The following is an 11063-nucleotide window of genomic DNA, read 5'->3' on the forward strand; positions in this document are numbered from 1 at the left end:
GGCTCAGGGTAGACCTTGTCACTCTCTATTCTCGTTCTGTTCCTTTTCTCAACAGCCAAGTTGCACCAGGAAAAGTTCAGAATGGATATTAGCAGCAATTTCTTCACCGAAGTGGCTGTTAAGCTTGCAAACAGGCTGCTCAGGAAAGTGGATGAATCACCATGCCTGCAGGTATCTAAAAGATGTACATGTGGCCCTCAGGGACACGGTTTCGGTTTCGTGGTGGCCTTGGCAGAGCTGGGTTAATGGCGTCACTTGATGATCTTAAAGATCTTTTCCACCCTCAACAATTCCATGATCCAGCTCAGTGTGCTAGACTGAGTCTTTTTCCTGCAGTTTGCCTGAAGTTATGGTAGCCAGAGTATCCTGCAGGCACTGAAGCACTGCAGGTGGCTCCTGGGGAAAGGTGCACGGGAGAGGAAAGGTTGAGGGTGGCAGAGCCACAGCTGTGACTCAGTGCTCACATCTGGTACCTGTAGGAACAGATACATTTCTGGGTGGGGACCCTGTACTGTGGCTGATTTTCCGTGCCCATTAGAACAAGGGAATGAGTCACTTCATCTATGCAGGAGCCCTCTTTCACAATGAAGTTCCACGCATGTAGAAATATGCACAGAGGTATTCTTTGCATACTATGACATCTGAAAAAAACCCTCATTATTTCCTGCAACAGGGAAACAACTACACATGAAAAATCCTCAAACTATACAGACAGTTTTACCTTCCATTTGATGCTTAAAATTAGTACTTGCAGAACTGCAACTCAAGAGTTTCAAGTTAAACATTAACTCTTGCACAATTATTTTATGAAGAATTGAATATAAAATGTCATTTAATGGGGCACTGCTGTCACCCCTTGACCGACATTATCTCTTCCCTGCACACCTGCTCCAGCAAGCTGGGCCCTGCTAAAAACTGAATTTTGAGGAACACTCTTCAGCCAGCTCACTTGGGGGATAGCTCAAAGAAGAGCACAGGAATGTGCAGCAATGCCACTTCTTCCACCAGGCAGGGTCCTCTCTACTATGTTGTAACCTACTAACAGGATTCCTCCTCTCCAATTTTTGTTATTTTGACCGGTTTGCTATTGTTTTAAAGCATGAAACCTCTTGCATTAAGAGAGCAAGTAACTGTCATGCTAGCACCCTCCCTTAGGAAAAAAAAACAACAAAACCAATCAATCATACAAAGAACTTACCATAAAAATCTTAGAACATTTTTTAACTGCAGAAAAAAACCCCTCTAACAAAACATCCACTGTCTAGTGATCAAATTAGCAAACTGAAGTGATCTGAACGTTTTTGTTTTGGCATCTCATGTAAGTGTTATTTTATGTTATGATACTACTGTCTGTATGATTTATAAAAAGGCATCAAATAAATGTCACAGCTGACAGCGTAGATAAAGTTTTACGGTATTTAGATGTTTTCAGAAGAAACTTGTGCCTTTTGACAGACATGCAGTCTTTGGATGTACACTCAATAGGTACTACAGTGATTGAACAGGGAGAATGAATACTGTATTAATAATTTACTAAAACACAACAATTGTCCCAAGAGGAAAGAGACAACAAGATTACAAGTGCTCCATCCTTTGTTCCTTAGTTGGGAAAAAAAACCCAAGCAAACCACTACAATTGTTCTTAGCTTTGCAAGGCCTGATTTATTGCCTGAACTCAGGGCTTTATTCTGGCCTGTCTCGTTCATGTGTTCAGCAGTGTGTGGCCAAATACACTGATGGGCATTTTGCCTTTCTGGCAACACTTCTGAAGCTTTCATTTTACCTTTAAGTCAACACTTTTTGTCCAGAAGCTTAATGGTTTGCTGACTCTCAGGAACCCAAAGTCAGCAACACATCCTACTTGCTTTGTAGGAACACCCAACACTACAGGGTACAGTGCTTCCTCCTAAACCATAAAACCCAAAAACATTTGTGATTTGATGCTGTAAAAGTCTCTGCATACCTGCCACACTCCCACAATTGCATTGGCTACTAATATAAGTAAGATTACAAAAGGCTCTACAAATGCTGTGATTGTTTCTTCACCTTCTTCAAACCAGGCCAGGACCTGCAAGAGAAACACAGTGATTTAAATTCCTGATTTACACAGACATCTTGCAAACTTTATGCCTGCTAAGTTTCAACTGCTTAGACTTCAGCAGTTTTGGAAACCCCTCAAGCTACCAAGTTTGTAGTTTTGTAATTCATAAATGAGTTGGCAAAACACAATGGAAAAGGAGAAAAAGCATCTTTACTAAAGTAGTACAAAGTTCATTTTAGAGGCCACTCTTCTTTTAAAGGAGTAAGCTATTTATCTGGGAAACAATTGCTACTGTTGCTTCAGAAGTGAAAGCAGAAATTGTGACAGCAGTTATGACAATGAAAAATAATTATTTCATTACTGTATAAAGCAGAACATTGATTAGTTTGACTACTTAAAACACTAAAACCTTGCCAGAATCTGAATTTTAAGTAAGTTAATTGCCCTTTACCAGTAACTCAGCCAAACATATGGAAATAGCTTTACAAGTTTTCAGTGAGTAGATACCAAAAAAAAAAAAAAAATCTACTTATTTAAATACAGGTAGTGTCTTACTGAAGCATCTTAGTGAATGGTATTGTTATAGCTGAAGCTGAATTTTAAACCAGGTAACTGATGAAACTCAAAATTGGATTTTAAAAGGTAAATCAAACTTGAGGACTTGCATAAAAGGCTCCACATAGATTTTGTTTTATTTGTTTTAGAAGTGCACTCCAGTTTTGGGCATCTGTCATTCACTTGACTTGAACATATCAGGGCCTCTGCAGAGTGCTGGAGTCACTGATGAAAAGTCAAGTTAACATAACCAGAGAGGAAGAGCGTTTTCGTCAACGTGTTGAGCAACAGGAAGCCTGGAAAGTGACAGTAAATAGGAACAACGTGTTGAGATAATTAGGGCTGGTAGTCAGGCAACAGCACTCTGAATCACTGCAAGACTGCAGCGAGCAAACTGTTACTAAAGCAAGCCCATGATTCCACCAACACACTGCTCCAAGCTATTGCTCAATTGTGAGACGCTCCAGGATGTCAAAAAGAAGGAGCAGCAGCATGAAAGCCTCAAGCAGAAACACTGTCAAGCAAATCCAATGCAATAATAAATTTTTATTACAAAGGGATAAACTTGTAAGATCCAGGTTGTGATTAACAGGACTGCAACATTCCAACTGCAACACAGCGTTTCAAGGGTCTGTGTAACCCCCCTGCAGAACAGGTTGAGTTGGGATCTCTGCACTGGGTGTTCTCCAATCCCCAGAGGAGCTCCTGTCATTTGTCCTGCTGGGGCAGGGGGGCAGGCCCTGCTGTCTGTGCCCACCCCACACACATCCCCGTGCCATGGGCAGCCTCCCCTCTGAGAGGCCAACGGGACATTTCCAGATCTCGCAGCGCACACAAGGTCACACGCTGCCATCAGAATCTGTTTCTTCTCTCTCTTTCTTGGAATTCTGTACAGCCCACTTTGCTTCCTAACAAAGCAAATAAATTCAATTATGTTGTGATGTGCTTATCTGAGCAGGCACCTAGAAGGTTAACTGGAATAAAACATCTGCTTTACATGACATTAAACCAGAATCTTTTCCGATTTAAGACCATGTGTGCTGTAAAATAACATTGAGAAAGGCCACAACTTCTAGAAGTAAGGGAAGGAGCTACAAGGACAGCAAGATCCAAGTATGTCAAGGAGAGCCAAAATTAAGTTTTCAAGGGATCTTTTCTTTCAACAAACCATTATTTCAAAAAGAACAGATGAACTCAAATTAGAGATCCTGAGAGTATAGAGTCTGATGGTTTAAATCTTCACTGCTCGTTTTTTTTGGTTAAATGATCAATCTGTGACAAGACTAAAGTGACGTATCCAGTTAACCCTGGAAGCCAGCAATACACATTTCTTGGTCCAGAAGTTTCTACTCAATTACTGTAAGTGGAACAATCCAAGCTCTAGTTCTAGAGCAATTTAGTAAATATAGATAAAAATAACCAGATACATTGTGAGTTCTTGGTTTTGCTATAGTAGACTACAGCTATATTAACACTTCATCTAGGGCATTTGTGATACACAACACATTCTGTAACAGATCAGGTTTACTATCTGATAGCAGCCTGAAGTAAAAAAAAAAACAAACGAACAAAAAAACCCCCCAAAAAAACAAAGCCAAGAAAAACAAAGAGGAAGTAGAACAAGCAATAGCAAATATTTAATTTTACATTTTTAGTAACAACAGACCAAACGCTGAAGCCTGGTAAAGACTAGACAGTTATTGTCCAAGTCACTGAGTCCTTGTGAGGAAGTTTCCACTAGCACACTTTTAAGACCTTGGAGAAGTTTACAGTGAGACATCTAATTTTTTTCCCAATTTCTACTCAGAAGGGCCCCACCCTGTTTCAGTCCTAATCACTTTAAGACTCACATGTATAACAGCTTAATTTCCAGGTCATTGATCTCCTATGCTCTGGTCAGGCACTACTGTCAATAGGTAAAGTCACCATGTATTTAAGAAAGAGTAGGGAAAATAAGAGAAGAGTAAGATAATTGCTCAAGAGAAATGCAAGGCTGAAAACATAAGGGAAAAGAACAGCAAGACATGAAAGCCCCAAATCAACATCCAACATAAGCAGCTTAAAGGACAACTTTCATTCAGCATATTTGCTTTAGGGCTGCCAGAGCTATGGCTTGCAGAGCCTATTTTAAACAAAAGCCTAATGGGGTGGACTTGCAGCACTCTGAAGCAAAAGATACACAATGACAACCAAACAGCACTTGGCTATTTGTAAAAAAGGGACAGAGGTACAATGCCAAAGTCAGGCAGCAACGAGGTGAGCGCTGATGGAAGCAACTGAAACATCACAAGTGCCCTTAGAGCTTTTTCCATTTCTACAAGTGAAGTATCTCTATTGTCAGGGAGGTTATGGAGGCAAGTCACCTCAGATGACTATGTATCACTAAGAAACAACAACAGAATTGGAGAAGGGGAGTTTGGAAGCAGAATCGCTTTGCCCCACAGGCTGTACTCGCTCACCACTAACAGAGAGAGGAAAAGCACTTTGTTGTCAGCAACCAAACAGGGAATTTTGTTTGGTTTTCTTTTTTGACAATGGAAACTCAGAAGCAAGCTGGGAGAGGTAAGATGTCATCCCAACAAAAAGAAGCCCCGGATTAATTAAAGCAGGTCATACAAAACGCATGGGCTGCTTTTAGGAGTTTTCTTCTCACAGGATAATGTGATTTCAGTTTTAATGTATTTATGCAGAGTATCAAATACTGCTCAGAAACCCCTCTGTCAGTGATTTCTCTTTTCAATACAAATAAGCCTAAAATTAAGCAAATGCAAACTACTTCAGTAATCCTGGTCCACCCACATCAGTTATACTAAACAACAGGTAACATTAAAGAAAAAACTCCAAATTTTAGTTCCATTATTCAGTAGAGATTTTTGCCTGCTACAGAAGGAGATCAGGGGAAAAAAAAAATCTCAAAGACAAACCAATGCATCTTGACCACAAGCATAAGCACAAAACTGAGTTCTTAGATTATAAGCACCCATCAGATGTTACTCTGTATTTCTGAAAATAATTGAATAATAACTTAATATATTGTTTATTATAGCAGTAAGAGGGGAAAAAGAAGATAACCATCAGCCAGAGTTTAATTTTTACAACATAAAATGGAATCTCAATGACTTCTCAAATTTTTCTCACCCCTACCCTCATGCTAATGAGCAATCCAAGTTTAGCAAAAAGCATGTCAGTGTCACATTTTAAAGCAACTCTTATCTTGTGCCACACACTCACTGCTGCTGACCTTAACAGGTACCTTTTGGGGTGATTTCGGGGCAAAGCCTGCAACACTGTTAATGACACATCCTACCTACTTCCTCCAAGGGGACCTTTGTTCACCTTTTACCACAAGCTAGATTGTACTCATGCTAATTTAAAGGTTATAAAAATCTCTGGACTAAAGCACAGTGTATTGTTTTAATCTAAACACAGATATCCACTATTAGAAAACACTCCCAGGACATTCACTTCTAAGTCAGCTTAGGAATCAAAGGAATAACTGAGGGGAGGGAATGCTCTTAGGATGCTGTACATATACTTCAAGATTTGGTAGTTTACAGCCTACACTGCACCTTGAGGGAGGAAATCCACTGTGCGATGCAGAGCTAAGACTGCAGAGTTCAGCACACACCACTGCTTAAAGCACCCACATTTCACCAAGGAATTATTCTACATCAGAAGCAGTTAATGTTTTGCAGCCTGTCAAAATCATTTATACAGCAAAGCAAGCTGTTCTTTTCAGTAAACACTGTACATCTGAGCACATGCTACGCGAGTATCAAGAATTAAAAGCCATGAATACACTCCACGGGTTTATTTCTGCAAAGGCTTCACGGATCCAACAGAAGAACACAGACAAATCTATTCACAGATACATTTACTCACCATCAGAAATTATTTATACTGTTTCTCTTCAAAAGCCATACTAAAGGCTTTCACTAACCAGGCACACCTCTTACAGCACTTCTGACCTGGAATGTAGGACACAGGATCCACAAACACGCATCATCTGACCCCAGCAATCAGCCTGGCTGACACAGATTGAGCTGCTGCTCTGAGTTATTTTACTGACACATACCTGACAGGCAGTGTGGGAGTAGAGGGCACAAAAGACACTTTGAACGTAAGTTTATGCTCTGCAGAAGAAGGGATGTTTCTGCACAAAACCTAATGCAGGTCTCAGTGGTACAGATGCATGTTACTGTTCTAACAGCACTAAAGTAATATGGTTGCAACACAACCACCATAAAAGCTCCCTTAACACACACACACACAAAAAATCTATATACTTTGAGATCCTCTCTCTTATACTTGAATCTTAATTTTTCTAAATTGACAAAGTACAGCTGGTCAAGAGCACCAGAACTTAGGTGATGTAATTACATCCTATTTTTGCAGTAATGCAATCCTTGTATCAACATATCCAGTGGTGCTTTACAGCTACTACAAAAGTCTGTATTATGCCTTCATCAATAGAAAGTGTTAAAACCTAAGAAAAAGAAACAACATCATCACCTTCTGAGCAAAGCAAAAAACCAGAAACAAACACAAAAGGAAAAGAGCTTTTAAAGTACCAAAATCATAATATATCTAGGGGGGGGTTTTGCTTTTCATTGGAGAAAATCTTTACTTCTAACATCCATTTAGTGTGCCTCTGTTACTCCAAAATAGGAGACAAAAAAGGCAGAGCAGTAGCCCAAGGTCATGTACCACGTTAGCTGTACAGAAGCAGAGAACCCAGATCTATCCCACACTCCATTAGACAACAGGCTCCTCTTAATTAGATAGGAAAATTAACCATACTGAAAAAAGCAACTGAATTCAGCTACGAATCAAGTTTTCCAAGAGGACTCAGCAGGGTATGTTCTATGACCTCTGTCAGTCTGGTCTCACACTCAGACTCAGCAATCAAAGCTTTAGTTTGGGGAATCTGATTTTTCACTTACTTGTTTATAATAAAAACAACTAATGTACATTGGCACGGAAGCCTAACAAACTTCTGTGTTGTCATTTGTCTCATGAGATGACAGAAACGCTCCTGACTTTTCAGGAACAAAAAGATATCCCCTTCTCACCCTCTGGGAAGAGAAGGAAGAGAAAAAAAAAAAGTAAAATAAAAATAAAAAAGCTTTTGAATGACTGTTTATTCAATTTTCAATAGCCAGCCTGATTTCCTCTCCAGGAAACACAGGAGTGAGTGAAGCACATCTGTCTCCATGGTCAAGACTGATGTCACCAGTCACTGCTCAGCAGGTACTGGTGGATTACAGACCCAAAGCCAGAGCTCTCTGGAAGGTGTTGGTGTGGGGAGAGCAGATCCACAGCACAAACTGCAGCAGCAGGGCAACCCTTCCCCCACCACACAACAGCTCCAGAGCACATTCTCCTCTGCCCATCCTAATTAGCTTGCCCTTAGCTAAAGAGTCACCACAATTTCCACTCCCCCCAAGAGCCGCAGCATTTATTTTTTTTTCAAGTAGTTCATTACAACTCCAGGGCAAAGTCTACTGTAAACTTTTACTCCCTACCTAAACAATTTAATATTCTGCAAGCTTTTGTTTCTGTTGTCCAGCTCCCCCAAAAAATACAGCCTTCACCTTCCTCCTTTGAGTCTTCACTCTGTTTTCCAGTTTTTCAGCAAGCACATACCATTTACACATAATGTACAAAGATTGCCCAATCATGCTTTTTTTAGAAAAAAAAAAAGTTTAAGACATTCTTGTTCTTTTAGTCCTGTATGCAAAGCAAGATGTCCATTTAATGACATGACTATCTAAAGGTCAGTTACCAAATTTGGTCAACAATGGTGCCATCACAGCCGTCAACATTCTTGTCACTGTCAAAAGCAACAACTGTCACCTTGCTATTATCAGGAAGGGAAGGCAACTGGAATATTCGCCATGTAGATTCTATTTACAGTCTGCATTGCATCCAAAAATGTCTTCCAATGATTATACATGGAGCTTGATAAAGATTAACCCAAAGGCAAGAAGAATGTCCAGTTAAACGCTTACTTACTCAAGGTTAGTTTTCAAAGCCAACAGCAGCATTGGGAAATCCCACCTCGAATAAGCAAACTGGGTTGAATGAGAAGCACTTTTTAAAATACCTGTCTAGTGTAGTTATGTACTTATGACTCATGCAATGAAAGTCTCCCTGAAATTTTTGTTGGCTAGGACACAAACGTCGTCACAAGGACCTAATTTAGGAGACAGCAATCCTGCATCTATCCAGCAAGAAAGAATAATGTCAGTATGTACAAGTCATATACATTGGAATATGTCACTCTACCATACTGAACCCTAGAAAATAAAAAAAAAATAAAAAAATAAAAAAATCATACTTACAAAAGATATGCAAGCGGCCAGCAACAAAATTCTAACTAGTAAGTCTTCAAATTGTTCAATCACAAGCTCGAGTAAGGTTTTTCCTGCAATATGTAACAAAGCCATTGAGTCACTCACAGTCACAAAAATGAATTATCAACAAGAATTAGCAGAAGATTTCATAACCATCCTCACCTTCCTCTGCCGGCAGCTCTGTCAGTACGAGATTTTTCCAGGAAGCATGTCAAAGAAAAGAAATCATTGAAGAAACACATTAGAGCATTATCAGGTATCCACACCAGATACTCCTCCTGAATTGTACACTCAGCTAGGCTGGATTTGACAGACATACTGAAAGCCCCACTAAGGCGGCTCTTTTCACCAGAGTATGTGAATGGAAACGAGAGTTTTGCATTTTAAGACACATAAAGGTTCGCGGGAATGTGCCAAGGGTTATAATTCAGCCAAGTCATCACTCCAGCCAGCCGTGGGACTTCGGCTGTTGCTGCACACAAAGGGTCAAAGGCTCAAAACGCTTTTCAGATGCTTTCTGACAAAGCTTTTCCTCCACATTCACTTAAAAAAAAAACCCCACAACCATCAAACTTGGTTCAAAATATTTCAGATTCTTTCCTCCATTTTAAGACTATGTCTTTATTTCTGCTCCCCCCTTTATGTTCCTGCAACTAGATTTAGTAATCCAAGAGGCATAAAAGCAGTGTTAAAGCGAAAAAACCACCTTCACCGTGTAATCTTCTAACAGATTTTTATTTTTACAAAACGACAAGAGAGTGCAGAAGGGACTAGGACAGCCAAGAAGTGAGGATTTAAAAAATCGACTGAATTTTGTGTCCCGACTGGAGAGAAAGGGGGATGAAAGGCGCTAAAAAGCTGGGGAAAATGAAGGTCAAGACGGGCAAAAAGGGGGAAAAAAAAAAAAAAAGGCAAATCCTAAATCCCAAAGCGCTTCATTTCAGAATGGAAGGTTTCCCACCGTTCCAGTGAAAGGGAACGGAGGTGACACCCTCCTCCCCAGAGCAGCCCTGCGAGCTCGGGATTGAAAGAAACCCACGAGGTGGAGTTCAAGTCAGCCATCTTCTCTCCCTCGCTCCTATTCCGGGTCCTGGAAGAGATGCCGGCTTTGCCAGTGCACACGCGTTAGGCCTCGCACAGGGCCCCGGCAGGGCTGAGGGAGAGGAGGGAGGGCTGGTAAAGGGAGCACAGGGGGAACAGGGCGAGCGCCCGCGGCAGCATCCCCGCGCCGGGGCCGCCTCACCTACCGTTGGAGCCCCATTTCTCCTTCAGCTTCTTCACTTGCTCGAGGCTGAGCCCGGTGCTCTCGTTGACGCCGAAATAAGCCAAAACTTCCTCCACAGTCTTTGTGTGCGCGTTCTCCATGGCTGGGGCACGGAGCAGCAAATGGTGCCGTGCCTCGCCTCTTCCTCCTCCCTCTCCTCCTCCTCAGCGGCGGCGGGGGCGGCGGCGAGACCCCTCCTCAGCCCTCACCACCCCCGTGCTATCACCATAGACCCTCTCCCGCAGCACAAGGAGCCCGAGCACACCTCCCTCTTCGCGGAGGAGGCCGGGAGGGGCAGGAAAAAAATTAAAAATTAAAAAAAAAAATTTAAAATAGGGAAAGCCGCCCTTAAAAAAAAAAAAAAGAAGAAAAAAAAATAAGAAAAAAAAGAAAAAATAAAAAGCCCCCACCCCCCCCTCCCACCCCTCACGCCTCCGAGGGAGTCGAGCCGCCTCTCCGGCGGGGACAAGGGACTTCGGGCGGGGAGCGCGCGGGCCCCAGGAGCCGCTGTCGCCTCGGGGCCGCGGCGGGTCCCTGCGGGGATGGGCCGCGTCCAGGTGGCCGAGCGGCCTCTCCGCTCGCCTCAGCGGCTCCGAGCCGCCCCCGCTAACGAAGGGCGGTAACGGCGCGGGGGAGAAAAAGCCGCAGCTGCCCCGCCGCCCACAAAAGGTCAAGATCGCCCCCTTCCTTCCTTCTCTAGCAGCCCGATCCCCCCCGGCCGGCCCAGGCCGCTGTCGCCGTCACGGCTCGAGCTCCCCCGCGCCCGCCGCTGCCTCCGCTCGCTCCGGTCGCACAGCCCCGGCGGCGGTTCTAATGTAACTCGGGGGCCGCCCGGTGCTCTCTCGCC

General features: G+C 42.5%; 1 protein-coding gene across 3 annotated transcripts in view; it reads right to left on the reverse strand.

Moving 5' to 3' along the window:
- The window catches only part of ATP2A2 (ATPase sarcoplasmic/endoplasmic reticulum Ca2+ transporting 2), a 44816-nt gene extending 34179 nt beyond the window's left edge, over nucleotides 1–10637 (reverse strand). For 2 of the 3 annotated variants that reach the window (XM_062504620.1, XM_062504618.1), the window contains exons 1-4: nucleotides 10200–10637; nucleotides 9115–9132; nucleotides 8941–9023; nucleotides 1964–2068 (exon numbers count right to left, since the gene is read on the reverse strand). In XM_062504620.1, the coding sequence (XP_062360604.1) occupies nucleotides 1964–2068; nucleotides 8941–9023; nucleotides 9115–9132; nucleotides 10200–10317 (324 nt within the window). In that variant the 5' untranslated portion in view covers nucleotides 10318–10637. The remainder of the gene's footprint in view (nucleotides 1–1963; nucleotides 2069–8940; nucleotides 9024–9114; nucleotides 9133–10199) is intronic. The other variant, XM_062504619.1, reaches the window with a different exon arrangement.
- Nucleotides 10638–11063: the final 426 nt, after the last annotated feature.

Source organism: Cinclus cinclus, chromosome 17 (genome assembly GCF_963662255.1).
Source record: "Cinclus cinclus chromosome 17, bCinCin1.1, whole genome shotgun sequence".
Lineage (NCBI taxonomy): Eukaryota > Metazoa > Chordata > Aves > Passeriformes > Cinclidae > Cinclus > Cinclus cinclus.